At 36.6% G+C, this 16,154-nt stretch overlaps 1 protein-coding gene across 1 annotated transcript; it reads right to left on the minus strand.

Annotated features, from left to right (window-relative positions):
* Positions 1 to 676: 676 nt before the first annotated feature.
* TCHHL1 (trichohyalin like 1) lies at positions 677 to 8,280 on the minus strand. The gene is made up of 3 exons (XM_017520088.2): positions 5,803 to 8,280; positions 4,779 to 4,936; positions 677 to 4,306 (listed from the first exon to the last, which is right to left on the minus strand). The coding sequence occupies exons 2-3, from the start codon at positions 4,914 to 4,916 to the stop codon at positions 1,733 to 1,735; spliced, it is 2,712 nt and encodes a 903-aa protein (XP_017375577.1). The 5' UTR covers positions 4,917 to 4,936; positions 5,803 to 8,280; the 3' UTR covers positions 677 to 1,732.
* Between the last annotated feature and the right edge of the window lie 7,874 nt (positions 8,281 to 16,154).

The following is a 16,154-nucleotide window of genomic DNA, read 5'->3' on the forward strand; positions in this document are numbered from 1 at the left end:
AACTGTGTATTGGCCATCTGTATAGCTTCTTTTGTGAATTTATTAATCATGAAGTTTTTCGTTTTTATGGACTCAGGTACCTATTGCCACATTGCTTGCTAAAAGGGATAAGTTTATGCTCTAGTATACACACACACACACACACACACACACACACATACACACACACAAATTATATATAATTATATATTAATTAAATAATTATATATAATTTTATAAACTAAAATTATATATGCATAATTTTTTTCTTTAGTAAGTCTATAGTATGTGTGTGTGTGTGTATATATAAACTATAGCATATATATACTATATATATATACTATAGTATATATATATATACTATAGTATATATATACTATATATATATAAACTATATATAGTATATATATATATACTGTTTGTCTATGCTCTAGTATATATATACTAGAGCATATAGTATATATAGTATATGCTCTAGTATATATATGAGCATATATATATATAGTATATATATATATATATATACTATATATATATATATACTAGAGCATAGACAAACAGAAAAACCAATATATTTTTCTTTTTTGTGAATTGTTTCATCTCTTGCTCATTTAAAATAATATGTATTTTTTCAGATATTGATATAATTCATGTTTGAGTGTAGAATGAAGAGACTTGAAAATATTGGCAGGGGAGGGTATATACTTGGATTTTAGGCTCTGGAAAATGTGAAGGTTGATGTGGAAGAATACTGAACCTCAAAGGCAGAATGCAATAGGAGATGGAGGATTGGCCTGCTTTTTGGCTTCAGGAAACATAGTATGATAACAATTTTATTCCCTTCCTGACTCATGACTAAGCTTGGAGAGTATCATACTTTAATTATAGTCTTTTGAAAAAACACAAATAACTAAGATTGTTTTTGTTTTTGTTTTTGATTAGTGTCTCCAAGGCAAGATAGAGAACTAAGGATAAAAAAAAATGAACCAACAAAAGAAATTGATCATCAGGTTGTTTAATTATCAATTAGATTTTAATGCCCTCATCAGACCGTATACGTAAACCTTTAGTAGACTCACTGGATGGTTGGTTACAAGAGCTGCTTATGAAATCAAGCACACTTTAGATTTGTGTTTTCTCTCTCATAATTGTTCTGATTGTTTATTTGAGCCAGAAGCTGTGAACAGTTTGTGTAAGGAGTGGGATTTAATAAAAATTTGTTGGATGAGTAGTCAAGTGCTAGAAAACCATAATTAAATTATGGTGATATCTAAAGTTATTTTGAAGGGTAAAATTTTAGGATGAACTTGAAATAATTCTAGGAAATGTCACGAAGCAGAATAATCTATATCTATGAATTAACATTTTATGGTTATGAGAGAGTATTGCAGAGTCCCATAATTTCTTACTGCTACATTTTAAATTCAATGAATCAGCTGGAAAAATTGGCACCCGATAAAGATATGGAAGGAATTTCTATTTTTAATGACAGGTATATTGAAATAAATTGCCTCATGACGAAGTCCATTCTGGCACTTGGAAGTAGCACTGTCTGGTAGGAGTTTTACAGACTGTATTTGTTTGGTCAGATGTTTCTTTGGTGGTGGCTCCCACTGCTGAATACTTTATTATTTGCTCTTGTAGAAACTTAGGAAGGGAATTTAGAAGATTGTTACTCTGCATATGAATGTATACACGTGAATATTGAGGGTGATTGGGAGAGAAGATGGGGGTATGTTGAGATGATAATGATTCATTGCTTCGTGGTGCTTGCCTCCCTTTGCGGTACCAGCCTCTCTCTCTGAGGGTGACCCTGCTTAACTTCCAAGGCCTGGGGAGCTGGTGTTTCCTGTGTACCAGTAGGACTCTCATCAAGTGGAAGTCCCCTGGTGTATGGTTGTGATGCTTGGCTGTAGTTGAAAAAGACAGAACAATCTGAGATCTCACTGGTGAGGGATACACTGCAAAGCCCTGGGCCTGAAGCCTGAGCTATCTGAACTTGTTTTTGATGCTCCTCTTGGTTTATGTTTGTTTCCTGCAGTATCTTCTGCCGTAGGTACTGGTATAGTGGGCTGGAATGGACCGTACTCTTCTCCACAGAACAGGGCTCTTGGTCTCTCTGCATCTGCTTTTTAAGACTTGACCAGGAGACTGAAGAATTGTGCTCTTCCTTGGTTGGCCTTTGTTGGTTATCACCTTCTCCTGCCAGCTCTTGGGGACTTTCATCTTCCTCCTCCAATGTTACAGGTTCCTCTGTTTCAAGTTGTATCTGGGGGGAGGCTGAATTGTCCTCATCCAGCCTTTTTAACAAAGTATCCTGGGCCTCTGGTGCTCTACCTTTCTTTTCTTTGCTACTTGGGCCTTGGATCTTTAATTTATTTCTGCTCTCTCCCTTTCCAGGGAGCTGCATTAGAGAAAGCTGGTCAGTGAAGTCTTCATCCAGGGCACCTGTGATCTCTATTTCCAGGGACTTTCTGTTTTCATCTCTTGTTGTAGATTCCTGTGCTTCTGGGTGTCCGTTGGGCTCCACAGCTGCACCTGGGCCTTTGGTTCCTGAGCCTTGACTCTTGCGTTTTTCTCTGGCAGGCTGTTCCTGGTCCTCTGTGAGCTGTATATCCTCTCCTCTGACTGCCAGCACCACTGCCTCCTGAGCTCTGTTTTTCTCTCCAGGTGTTCCCTGCCTCTGGGTACCTGAGTTATTATCGTGACCTCCCTGTGCAGACTCTCCATGTGAGTACCCTTGACTCTGGGAATCCCCTTGGTTAGGCAGTTCACCTGTCTTTGAGCTGCTGTTGCCTTCCTCTGAAACCAGGCTGTTGGGAGTTTCAGAAGACCCCTTATCGTTCTGTGTGATTGGTGACTCAGGGTCCTCCCTCTGGTAACCATCCTCCTCCTCAACTGGTTTGTCATGAGTCTTGGTGACCCTACTGTTTTCTCCTGCAGACTGCTTCTCAAGTGGTGCTAAATCTCGTGTCTTTTCTTTTGCCTCCAGTGTCCCTTCTGCTGCAGGTGCGTTTTTGCTGTTCACAAATGCTTCTGCTGTGCCTTCTTCAGTGTGTTCTGCCTCTTCTCCTGAGACTGCTGCTCCTTTGAGTTCAGGGTGAGTTTGATCTCCTTCTGAGCTTAGATATTGTGTCTCAGAACCTTTTTCAGCATCTTTTGATTTTGATAATCCTTGGAGTTCCTGATACTTCCCATCCTGTGTTTGGGTTTCCAGAACTAGTGGCTGAGTTTTTCTGTCATGTTCTTTCTGTCCTGCTGTTCCATGGGTCTCAGGGCCTCTCCTCTCTTTCCTTTCATCTCTCATGTCAGATGATTCTGAACGATTTCTGCAACCACCTTGGTCTTGCAGGTCCCTTGTTTCACATTCTTTTTCTTGGAACTCAGATGTTCTACCATAATCCTCAGTTTCACCTGATTTCTTTGTCTCAGCTGGTGTCTGGTCAGCTCCCTTTCCTGGTTCTTGATTGTCAAATGTTCTACAGACATCCTCAGGATCAGTTGATTTCTGTGTCTGAGATGGTTTCCTGGCAGCAGCTTGTTCTGGCATGTCAGCATGTTCTGAATTGGGTTCATCTTCCCCTTGCAGGGATGGTTCTTGTGTGTTAGAGTGTTTCTCCTTTTCTATTCTAACTTTCTGGTCTTCAGATGGTCTCTGTGTTGCTTCTTGCGCTGGTGAACTTTGGGTTCCCGAATTTCCTTCCTGTTCTCCAAACTGGTCTCTTATCTTGGAAACGCTTTTCTCCCTGGCTGGTTCATCTCTCTCTCGGGGGATCTCCTTATCCTGTCCCTTTCTCTCTGTGGGACTGCTGGTCTGTTTTGATCCTTCCATTGGCTTCTTTGTCTTAAGTTGGCCTTCATTGTTTTCTGTTGTTGGTACATCTTGGGCCACTTCCTGACTCTGTTCATCTCCTTCCAGGTGTTGGTTCTTAGGGTCATTGTATTCAGATGCTTCTCCTGGAAAGTTGTGAGTCTTGGGTTCTCTCCATGGGTCCACTCTGTTGTTTCCAACTGCTCCACTTTCTTCAGGCATGAGCTGAGATGAGGATGCCATTCCTGAAGGAAGCATCCTCTCTTCTTGAGTTGGTGAAGTTCCTGCTGTCCACTGACCATCTCCAGTGGCTGTCTGAAGATCCACATCATCTGGCTTCTCCTTCTCTGGTTTAGTCACCTGTCTTAATTCTGAACTTAGCAATGATTGTATGTCAAGATAACAGAGGTTCAACAAGTTGAAGATTGCAAGAACAAATTCATCAAAACTGATGATGTAATTACTGTCAATATTCAGAAGATTCAAATTCTTTTCCACAGCATGAAGGACACATGGCTGCATGAAAACACAGTAAGAAATTAGCTTATTTATATGTGGTCCAGTGTCCTGAGTGTCTCCCAAGAATTCCATTTTTCTGAACCCATTCCTCAGTAACTGGTTAACTTTCCCAGAATAGCAAGAATTTATTGGTTCTGCATGCCATTTTTTTTTTTTTTTAATCAGAGAGCTATGCCCGAGAAGGAGCATTTATATCATTTGTGAGTTGCATTTTGATGCATAAGGGTTTGTGACTCCTTTCAGAAGTCAGCTTTGTGGAAGTAATAATCTCAGTGAGGAAAAACTCATTTTCTCTAGGCAATTGCACAGAGTAGGGAACTGAGATTGGAAACAGTAGTTTGAGAGTCAGTGAGTGCTGAGAGCTGGTAGCTAAGTGTAAAACGGATGGAGATCACACATGCTCATCTTGCTTGGAATGTAAAGAAAGGGTGAGTGGGAAAGAATTTCCACAGCTCTATGAGTAGCTCACCTGAAGAAAGTCCCCAAACTCGCCCTGGAGGAGTTGCTTCAGTTCTCTGCCGGTCAGTGTTGTCTGGTTACTGTCCTCACTGGCATATTTGTGGAATGTCCCAATTACACAGAGGACATCTCTCAGGAGCCGAGGCATCTTTACAAACTCAAGAGAGGCTGTGAGAAAGAACAAACAAAGCTCATTTTCCAGGATGGGTCCTTCAGGAAGGAGATACCAAGGTCATCCTTTTTGTCCCTCCCCCATCTCCACTGCATCCCCTGCTCTATTCTGTATCTTAAAATATTATATCTGAACTCCAAGGGTGATTTAGTTTTGTACCAGACATTGTGGTGAGATCAAATCTCACCACAACGCTTAGGTAGGTATTAGAAGAGACAATTCTCCCCACCCTTCAGTAAACAGCAGCATTCATGTGCTTAGATAAAGCTTCACTGCAAAAGGAAGGAGATAAGAAAACTCAAGCATAAGGATTAAAATGCACAAATGAAGCCAATAGAGTTGGACCCATTCTTCTAGCCTTGTCTGAGAATGTCTATCTGCTCTTCTCTCCCTTTGGCTCAGTCTAGCCTCTTCTGGTTAGGAGGGTATAACCTTTAAAGTTAGTAAAGTTTCTAGTGGAAAGAGAAGTCACACCATAAAAATCAAGCCCTACGTTTGCAGGTGGAAACAACATGCCTTAACCAAGAAGACACGATTCCGTGTCCCAACCCCTTAGTCATTCACTTCCCATCCTTTAAATGTTTCTACATTTTCATTGTATTAGAGCTCTGATCCTGTGCCTTGCTGAATAATATTCATGCCTATGACATACAAACGATTTATATTTTTTTTAAAAAAGGAAAACGATCAGAGAAGTTCCATAAGCAAGGAATGCATTTGGGTGGCGGGTGCTCCCAGTTTATTATTATTAATAGGGGTTGACATAGATTTAAAATGTATTTCCTCTGAAATCCTCTTACAATCTCACATATAAGAAAAACAGCAGCTGAAATCCCAAGTATGCTCAAGCAGATGGACTTACCTAGTTCACAAGTGAGAGCAGGTAGAACATGGGGCAGCGGGTTATGAGCTGACAGCAGAGCTGGAACCTTTTATTGAGTCCCTAATTGCGCAGTTAAGGAGACACCCTCTGGGTTTAATGACCTGCTTTATCACCACCAAACTCAATCTTTCCTCCTCTGTTATCAGTTGTCTTAATTTTATTTCCTTCTTTAGTCAGTTTCAATGAAATCTTAGCTTCAGATGCATCAAAAGAAAGGGGAAGGGGTTTCTTGATTCATTTACTGACTTTTGGAGATTATGGTTTTGAAGGATCTTCAAGGTAGTGTTGGCTTCCTTCCCTTATTTTTTACCTAAGGACATAATTACATTTCTGTTTGACAAATCATAGCGCTGGCAGGGACCTCATAAGTCATCTGATCCCTCTGTCTGTCCACAGGATGGCCTGTATTTGACCCAACCCTGAGAGAGGGGTGTCAATCATGTGTTTAAAAATAAAGGCCCCTATTTAGCCATGTGACAGAAGTGGAGATACCAGTTGATTCAGGTGTTTCAATGCTCTGCTCTCCTAGCCCAGAGGCAGAGTTAGGAAAAAAAAAAAAAATCTTGCTTAGTGTGCAAAGTCTTGCTTACTTAAGATGTACTATTTTAAAAATGTGATTGAGATCTGCTTTTTAAAGACATTTTTACTATTCAAGGAGCTTGGAACTGATCATCTATATTACTGTGTTCTCTCTGTAAAGGGGAAAGGGAGATGTTGAAATCATCAAGCTGAGAACCGAGGTGAGTCTGAGATGCTGAACTGGCAAACATTTTTATCATCTCCTAGATTTGGGTCCTTCTTAGTAGAGAATATTTAATGAAAATAAGAATTGGATTCAATTTTTTCTTAGATATTTAAAGAAAATAGAGGATGTTTTAAAACACCCTTGCCTCCTCATCCAAGGATGAAATAAATAGACAAAAGATCAATGAAAACAAGTATAAAAGATACAGGCCAAATTAATGATGGGGTGAGAATAGGGGTAATTATATCAGAAAGCTGAATCTAAGCATTGCTATTGAGCAAAAACCTTGTTCCAAATTTCCTGATTGTCAAGAAACATACAAGGGAACTAAATTTTGGGGAAAAAATCCTTACTGATAATTTACACCTATAAACAATTTCTCAGCACCCCCCAAAGAGAGAAGACTACTGGGAATTGGAATTGGCATGTGAAGGTCATCTTAGTTCTGATTAGTTAATATCACCTGAGTACCAACTATTATTTCTCAACACTATGCAGGAACTGGAGTGTTTAGAGTTGAGTAAGTTATTTCTTCCAGTCCTCCAGGGGCCTCCAGCCCTCATTGGCCAGTCTCCTGAAGAAGTGGGTGTGTTCAAGCCTGGATTGGAAAGAAACACTTACGGGAGACATAATAACTGTCTTCAAATACTTGCAGGGCTTTTATGGGTGTGGAAGAGAAATGAATTAATGCTCATTGAACACCTGTGACATGTCAGGAGCTTTATATGGGCTATCTTAATCCTCACAGCCCTTTTAGGTAGTTATTATCGTCTTTTAACAGATAAGGAAGTTAAGGCTTTCAGCTGTTAAGCAATTTGCCTACAGACATGTACCTAGCAAATGGCAGAGTCAAGATTCAGAATTGAAATGCCTTAAGAAAGCATGTCTCTGAACCCATAGTTTTTTCATTACCTTGAGTTTCTTATTTTGTGTAATGCCAGGTAACACAGCTGGAATCAATGCTTAAAACTTTCTAAAAAGCAGACTAGTTCTTAAGAACTTTCTAAGGAGCAGAGTTGTCTGAGAATGACTTGGACCATTACTAAAGCAATGAACTGTTCCTATAGAAGCTGTATCATGATCTGTTGGCTAGGTTATGAGAGAAGTTTTGCCATGGGAAGAACTAAGGGAGGAGTGACTTATAGTGAAGGGTAAAGAACTCTTTCAACTTTAAATGTCTGTGGTTTTGTTCTAGTTTATATTTAGAAAGTTAGAGTTGGATCTTGCCTTGTCTCTAAACAGTAGCTCTGTAACTCTTTTATAGGCATTCCCACTTTTTTAGTGCTTACTCAAGACCATTTAATTAAACCCATACTCTGGGTAGGTGATGACTGAGAGGGATGACAACAGAAGGAAAGAGATTGCTCTCTGTCTAGTGCTTAAAAAAAGTATTTGGATTTCTATACAAAAAGTCCCAAACAACTCAACCATTAACAAAGAGAAGATTTGGTTGCCTTTTCTTCTTTTTTGAAACAGATCCATCTAACAGCCCTGTCTAATTTTGCATAGGGATAGTATAGAAAGGAAGAGGTGAGGTGGGGTTGGGAGACTGAGGGAGAAGAGCACAATAAAAACATATTGATTAATATAGAACTGTCTTTAAGAGCCAATTATTCTTCAAAGGTCACAACTGAAGTCTTGAATGAGGGCTTTGGATAAAACACATGATGGCTACTTTGAAAAGAAATGGCTAATAAAATAATTTTAAATGATTATAATACTGGAAAATTTGGCAAGCAAAAAGGAGGGCTTCAGCTTATATTTATATTTTAATTATGTTTTTTACTTATAGAAGTAAAAGGAGTTTGTTTAAGATGATGATGGACTAAAAAAATATATGTTCTAAAATCCCTAAATCATCTAAAAGGATCAATATACAAAAAGAAAAAAAAATAAACTGGAATTATGAACAGAAATAAAGGAGAATCATAACTAAGAGATTTCAATAAATTTATGGAAAATGGAAAGTGGATGGTAGAATGTTCATTATTGAAATAAATGGAGAAAGCCTCAGCCAAGAATGTATTATGAGGGCATGGCAGAGGTGAAGGCAGACTTCTGACCATCTGAACCTGGAAAAGCACTAGACTCAGAATTAGCAGGTATGATGGAGGTGTGAATGAGAAGTGGGGCTGTAAACAGGCACAGTAGTTGAACGTTTGTATAAGGGGCTCTTTCTCAGTGGTCATTCCCATCTCCCTGCTCTACTTTATAGTATAGAGCATAGACCTATGGGCATCTACTTCCTAATCTCCCTAGCAAAATCCCACATGACTCTTTCCAAAAGAAATTGAACAAACTTCTTACAAATACTAAATGTAAGTTCCTTGAGGGCAGGATTCATGTGCTTTATTTTCCACTTTATCTCCTTTATAGAAATATCTCCTATATATATCTCCTATATATAAATATAGGAGAGTACCTGGACTGTAGTGGGTGTTCTGTCAGTATTTGCTGACTAACTAATAGATTGTCTGAAAGGCATCTAGTATAAATATTGGTGCTATGGGAAAACCTGCTTTATTATAACATTTAGAGGTAGGAGAAGTTTGCAGCCTGACAGCCATTTTCTTGCAAATTGAAAGACTTCTTCCCTAAACCTGCCACAAAATTTCCAGTTAGTGTAAAAATGGACCTATTTATGCAAATCAGGAAAAAGAAAATCTTTTTATTGATATAAATGGGCAACTAAGATTATTTAAGCATATGAATAAGTCAGGAGCAGGAAATAGAAAGAGCAATATTATATTTTTAAAAACTGACCCTAGAGGAAATAGAAATAATTCAGATAACAGAAGAAAAGTTAAAAACTTTAATTTAATTTTTAATTTTTTGAGGAGCCTCCGTACTGTTTTCCATAATCATGATATCAATTTACATTTTTACCAGTGTGTACGAGGGTTCCCTTTTCTTCATGCTCTTGCCAAAACTTGTTGTCTTTTGTCTTTTTGATACTAGACATTTTAAAAGGTGTGAGGTGATATTTCATTGTAGTTTTAATTTGCATTTACCTGATGATTAGTAATCTTGAGCATTTTTTCAAAAAACTTGTTAGCTATTTGTTTATCTTCTTTTGAGAAATATTCAGGTCCTTTGCCCATTTTTAAATTGGATTGTTTTCTTATTATTGAGTTGAGTTTCTTATATATTTTTTATATTAACCCCTAGCAATTTACTTCTGGCTATAAATCGTAAGGAAATGTAATCAGTATGTCAAAGAGATATCTGCACTCCCATGTTAACTGCAGCACGTTATTCACAATAGCCAAAAAATGGACTCAACCTAAGTATCCGTCAATGGCTGAATAAAGAAAATGTGATACACGCACACACACACACACACTCAATAGAATACTATTCAGCCTTTAAAAGGAAGGAAATATTGTCATTTATGACAACATTGATGAACTTAGAGAACATTATGCTGAGTGAAATAAGCCAGGTACAGAAAGACAAATACTGCATATCTCCTAAGTTGAACTCATAGATGCAGTGAGTAAAATGGTGGTGATCAGGAACTGCATGGAAAGGGCAAATGAAGAGATGTTGGTCCAAAGATACAAAGTTTCTGTTAGACAGGAGAATTATGTCTGGAGATCTGTTTTCTGGTATGATGAATATAGTTAATAATAATGAAGTGTGTATTTGAATATTGCATAGAGAGTAGATTTTAAATGTTATTATCATTAAAAGATAAGCAGGTGAAGTGATGGATGTGTTAATTAGCTTGATTTAATCATTTCATTATATATGTATCAAAACATCACGTTGTACATCATAAATAAATGCAACTTTTCTTCCTATTTTCATTTAAGTAGGTCTTTTCTTCTTCATAAAACATTTGTACAAATTTATGGGGAACGTGAAACTTCATTACACATATATAACAAAATTCATATATTGATCAAGTTAGAGTATTTAGGGTGTCCGCCATCCAAGTGCAATACCTTTTTGTACAACTTTGGTTTATCTATTTTAAAAATAAATGAAAACAATTCTAATTAATGTATTTCAAAGAGTTTAAATGAGACAAGACCAAAAGGCAAAAGAGGCAACTGGAGAACAAAAAAGTATTTTTAGGTTCAAAGTAACGCTAAAATAAAAAAATAATAAAAAAACCAAAGTTGACAAAAACTTTTGCAATAGTGTTATCTAATAGAACTTTAGATATTTGCACTGTCCAGTATAGTAGCCACTAGCTATAGGTGGCTATGGCTATTAAGCACTTGAAATGTGACTAGTGTGACTGAGGAACTAAATTTTTGGTATTGGTTAATATTTATTAATTAAAATTTAAATGTAAACAGCCACATGTGGCTAGTGACTACCTTATTGAACAATACAGTTTAGAATATACAACAAAAAGAGAAAGAAATGTAAGAGGTAGGAGAAAAGAAAAAACATATATAATTAACATAAGAGATCCCACTTTCAAGTAATAAGAAACTTGGAAAGATAAAATGGGAAAAAAATGGAGATATATTTATCAAAGAATTGATGAATATTTCTTAGAGACCTTCACAAAATGTTCCCTAGATTTATCCTTGGACATTTTAGAACACCAAAGATGAGGAAAAGAAAGATCAAATATCTTGCTCAAGGCTATAAAGTTAGTAAGTGGTAAACCCAGTTTTTGCTCTCAGGCAGTCTTACTTCTATATCTATGTGCTCAATATCACAATATAGATATTTATTGCTTGCCTAGTGTATTATTCCATTTTTATACTGCTATGAAGAAATACTCATGACTGGGTAGTTTATTTAAAAAAAAAAGTGATTTAATGGATTCACAGTTCCACATGGCTAGGGAGGCCTCAAAATCATGGCAGAAGGCAAAGGAGGAGTAAAGGCACGTTTTACATGAAAGCAGGTAAGAGCACATGTGCAGGGCAACTGCCCTTAATAAAACCATCAGATCTCATGAGATGTATTCACTATCATGAGAATAGCACAGGAAAACCCGCCCCAATGATTCAATTAAGTCTCACCAGGTCCCTCCCATGACACATGGAGATTATGGGAGCTACAGTTCAAGATGAGATTTGGGTGGCGACACAGCCAAATCATATCACCAAGTATTAGAGTCTGTCCATGGAAAAAGTATGGCATGTTTGCTTGTATTAGAAATGTAAAAATATAAGAGATACAGTCAAAAGTTGATGGAAAAAGCAAAATAAGTATATTACTTAGAATTAGAAAAGTAACAAAATTGAAAAAATAAAAACATCAAACATTGAGATAAAGAGAAGAGAGGTAATGTAAGTGATTTAAATCCTTGCCTGCAATACTGGAGATATTATTTAAAATTGGTAATTTTTACTCTCAAAGGTTGCTGCCAGAAGAGTAAAAACAAAACATTTAAAGAGAGCTCTCCTCTGAAGAATGGTTGAAGAAATGTGGAGCAGGACACTTATTTATTTATTCATTTTTATGATAAGCTTTTCTATATTATTTGATATGTTATCATTTACATTCTGAATTAGTTTAATATAATTTTTTGATTTTATGAATACCTATTACAGAATATACGGAGGAGAAATTAACATTTACCAACTATCTTTACATAATAAGCATTTTATGTGTACAAACCTTATCTTTCTAACTACATCTTAAATACCTGAAGGGAGAGACCAAATTATAGATTATTGTAATTAGCTTTTCTAGAAGAAATATAATGAAAAAAATCGTCACTTGAGTTAGAATTAGACAATCTGGGTTCAAAACCCACCTCTACCACTTATCATCCACATATCACCAGTGTTTACATTTTGTGTATATATTTTTTCTCATTTTCTCTCAAATTGCTATTACGAAACTAAAATCATTCTGTTCATACCATTTTATAATTTGCTTTGTTTTATAAGATGAACAGATTTTTAGTCCATTAAATATGTTTCTACATGTTTTGATATGCACATTTCATTCTATGACTATACTACCGAGTATGTAACCATCCTTTTTTAATATCTTGTTTCCAGTTTTTCACTAATATGAGCCATGGTATGATGAATATCTTGTAGCTAAATCTTTGTGCATACTATAATCAAACTTTTAAAGAGCTGTAGTCTCCTCCAAATTATCCCTTCTTGAAAGTCCCTTTATAACAAACACAAATTTGAAAATGAAATGATTGATGTTTGTTATAGCTACCATATCATTTTGTTTTTAAGTGGCAAAAATGTTTCCATGAGTTGTGCAAGCGCTTAATAGTATATTGAGGCCCTTGGGTAATCAACATGTGCAGTGTATTTGTGTCTATATTATAGAAATTATTTCAGTGCCTATTAGATGAACAGAAATAACTGTTGAATAAACAAATGAGGAAGTCCATATTGATCTACCTCTGAACGTTAGTAATCATGTAATCTTTGACAAGTTTCTAAATCATTCTGAGTTTGATTTTCTTATTCAGAATGGGGAAGGGGGATATCATTGTCCAGAACTCCAGAATTGTAATGTCAATTACAAGAAGTAACGTATTTAAAAATATTTAGTAAAAATATTTGGTTTGTAGTACATTCTGCTGAATTAACCAACCATGGGAGGGCTGGGACTATGTCTACTTTTGTCACAGTTATATCACCAGCCCAGTGCCTGAAACATTAGGTGCTCAATAAATATTTGTTTGGTGAAAAAATATTGAAAGAAGTGTACTAAAATGAAAGATACCAGAATTAAAAGAACTAGATGTATTTCCTGTCTCTAGTTCTATAAATTTGAGTCTTTACTTCTGTAGATTTAGTATCCTCATGAAAACTCAAGTGGATGGGCTAGAAAATAGTAATCTAATTTATTGACTACTTACCTTATATTTTGCATACATTATTTCTACTTTTCATAATCCTGATAATTATGGATTATTATAAGGAAATTGAAGCTTAAAGAGATTATGTAAACTGCCTGGGTTTTCATGACTCCAACAACTGAATTCTTTCTGTTATACTATGTTACCTCCCTGTTAATAACCAGAATTCTCACTTAGCCCAGGTTGCTGTAACAAAGTACCATAGACTGGGTGGATTACAAATGATAGAAATATATTTCTCATGGTTCTGGCAGCTGGAAATCTGAGATCAGGGTGGGAGCATATTTAAGTTCTAGTTCATAGATGACCACCTGTGAATCTGGTCTGCTTCCTGGTTCATAGATGAACATCTTCTCCCTGTATCCTCACATGATGGAAGAGCTCTCTGAGATCCCTATTATGAGAGCATAAATTCCATTCATGAGGGCTCCACACTCATGACTTAACCCCCAAAGGCCACAGCTCCTAATACTTTCACATTGGGGGTTAGGAATGAGTTTTGAAGGGATGCAAGCATTCAGTTCATAGCAAGCTCTAAAAGCTCATAAATCTGTTCTATCCTAAACTGGTTACAAATATATTTAGTGGGTCAATCAGTATTTTAAACTTCTAGAAACAATGGTTGGGAAAAATGTTGGTCTATTTTATAAAGAAGTATTACTTTGTTACCTGTTACCCTGGAACTTCTCATTACTTAGAATCACCTCAACGTCTGTAATAAGTTTATAATGACAATCTGTATGTTAGATTTCTTGTTTTGCTTATTTGTTGCTTTTCTCATTTCCTTTAATTGCTTCTCTGTATTTTCTTGAAGTTCACCAAGCTTCCTTAAAAATTATTTTGAACCCTTTGTCGGGTAGTTCATACATCTCTGTTTCTTTAAGATCAGTGACTGGTGCTTTATTTTGTCCTTTTGGTGATATCATCTTTCCTTGAATGTTCCTGACCCTTGTGGCTGTGTGGCTCTCTATGAATTTGAAGAGGTGAATATTTATTCCGTCTTTGGAGACTGGCTTTGTCTGGGAAAGCCTTTCACCATCAGCTGTCCAGAGAGGCTGAGCAGACTATCTGGTGACTGGAATAATACGTATAGTTTTCACAATTTTTTTTCCACTGCCTCCTCTCTTTAAAGCTCCCCCATTCACTGATTTTCAATACCTTGTATTTTCTGTTTCATTGGAACCCATAGTACATACACTTATCTTTCAGTCTCTGACTGTATTCACTTTTTTTTCATGCTTACATTCCGTAACTGTCAATTTTATATGTCAATATTGCTGGGCCACAGTACCCAGATATATGGTCAAACATTATTCTGGATGTTTCTGTGATGGTGTTTTTGGATGAGATTAACATTTAAATATCTGGACTTTGAATAATGAAGATTGCCTCCATAATGTGGCAGATAGGCCTTATATAGTCAGTTTAAGGCTTGAATAGAAAACAATAAAAGACTGACATCCTTGTTAGTAGGAGGAAATTTTGTGAGTAGACTATTGGGCTAGAACTGCAGTATTGGCTCTTCCCTGGGTCTTCAGTTTGCCAGCCCACCCTGCAGATTTTGGACTTGCCAGCCTTTGTTATTGGGTGAATCAATTCCTTAAAATAAAGCTCCTTTTATATATACACACTCTTTATGTAAAATAGATTCTGTTTCTCTAGAGAACTCTGACTGATACAGACTTTATGGTCCCTTACTTCAACAAATTCATTTCTTTAAGCATCCTCAGTTCCCTTTCCCTGTTTATCTTTCAGTCACATCTTCCAGGAAAAATCTCAGCCCTGGCTGGGTCTGTCATTGTTTTCTGCATGTGCTACTGAGCATGGCTAGAGAAAAGTCCAACAGCTGAATATGTTGGTGCCAGGACAAATTCATAACTTCTAACTTCAAATGGAAACTCATCACTTTTTGGTGATCATACAGCTTCTATGATTAGTTTTCTGTATTCTACAATAGTTATTTTAAACCATCTATACTCTCTTCAATTATTTGACCCTTTCCTCTCCCTTTTCATAAAAGGTGGTCTTGTCTCTATTTCATAAAGAAAATAAAAATCATACCATGTAATACTACTCAGCCATAAAGAAGGATGAAATAATGTCTTTTGCAGCAACTTGGATGGAACTGGAGGCCATTATTCTGGGTGAGTTAACTCAGGAATTGAAAACCAAATGCCTCATATTCTCACTTATGAGTGGGAGCTAAGCTATGGGAACACAAAAGCATACAGAGTAGTATAATGGACACTGGAAACTCAGGAGTGGGGAGGAAGTAAGGAGGGTGAGGAATGAAAAACTACCTATTGGTAGTTTTTGTTATACCTATTAGGTATAACATACACTACTTAGGTGGTGGGTGCATTAAAATTCTAGACTTTACGCCATCTAATTCATCCCTGTAACCAAAAACCACTTGTATCCCTAAAGCTATTGACATAAAAAAAATTAACAAAAGAAAAATCAACAAATCAAAATCCCTAAACTTTCACTGAATCACAAACTTGCTGACATTTATTTGCATTCATATTTTCTTTCTGTTACATCAGAAAAATGTTCATCTAAGCCTAATCTGTCTCCCTGGATGCTATCTTCTCCTGCCTTCTCAGGAAACTTGCTATGTTGATCATTTCCTTACTTTTCTATACTTCAGTCTCTCTTTATTGGTTTTTCCCATCAATATTTACACATACTCACGTCTCTCTCATTTTGCAAAATCCTGCCTGGTACTCATAACCTCACTTGATCTTTCTCCTTCCCATAGTATTCTTTTTTTTTTTTTTT

This window comes from Cebus imitator, unplaced genomic scaffold (genome assembly GCF_001604975.1).
Source record: "Cebus imitator isolate Cc_AM_T3 unplaced genomic scaffold, Cebus_imitator-1.0 Scaffold801, whole genome shotgun sequence".
NCBI classification, from domain to species: domain Eukaryota; kingdom Metazoa; phylum Chordata; class Mammalia; order Primates; family Cebidae; genus Cebus; species Cebus imitator.

Excerpts from the sequence above, each read along its gene's own strand:
- TCHHL1 (XM_017520088.2), bottom strand. The coding sequence starts at position 4,916 with ATGCCTCGGCTCCTGAGAGATGTCCTCTGTGTAATTGGGACATTCCAC. Across the intron at positions 4,307-4,778 it reads AGTTTGGGGACTTTCTTCAG|CCATGTGTCCTTCATGCTGT; the intron begins GTGAGCTACTCA and ends GTTTTCATGCAG.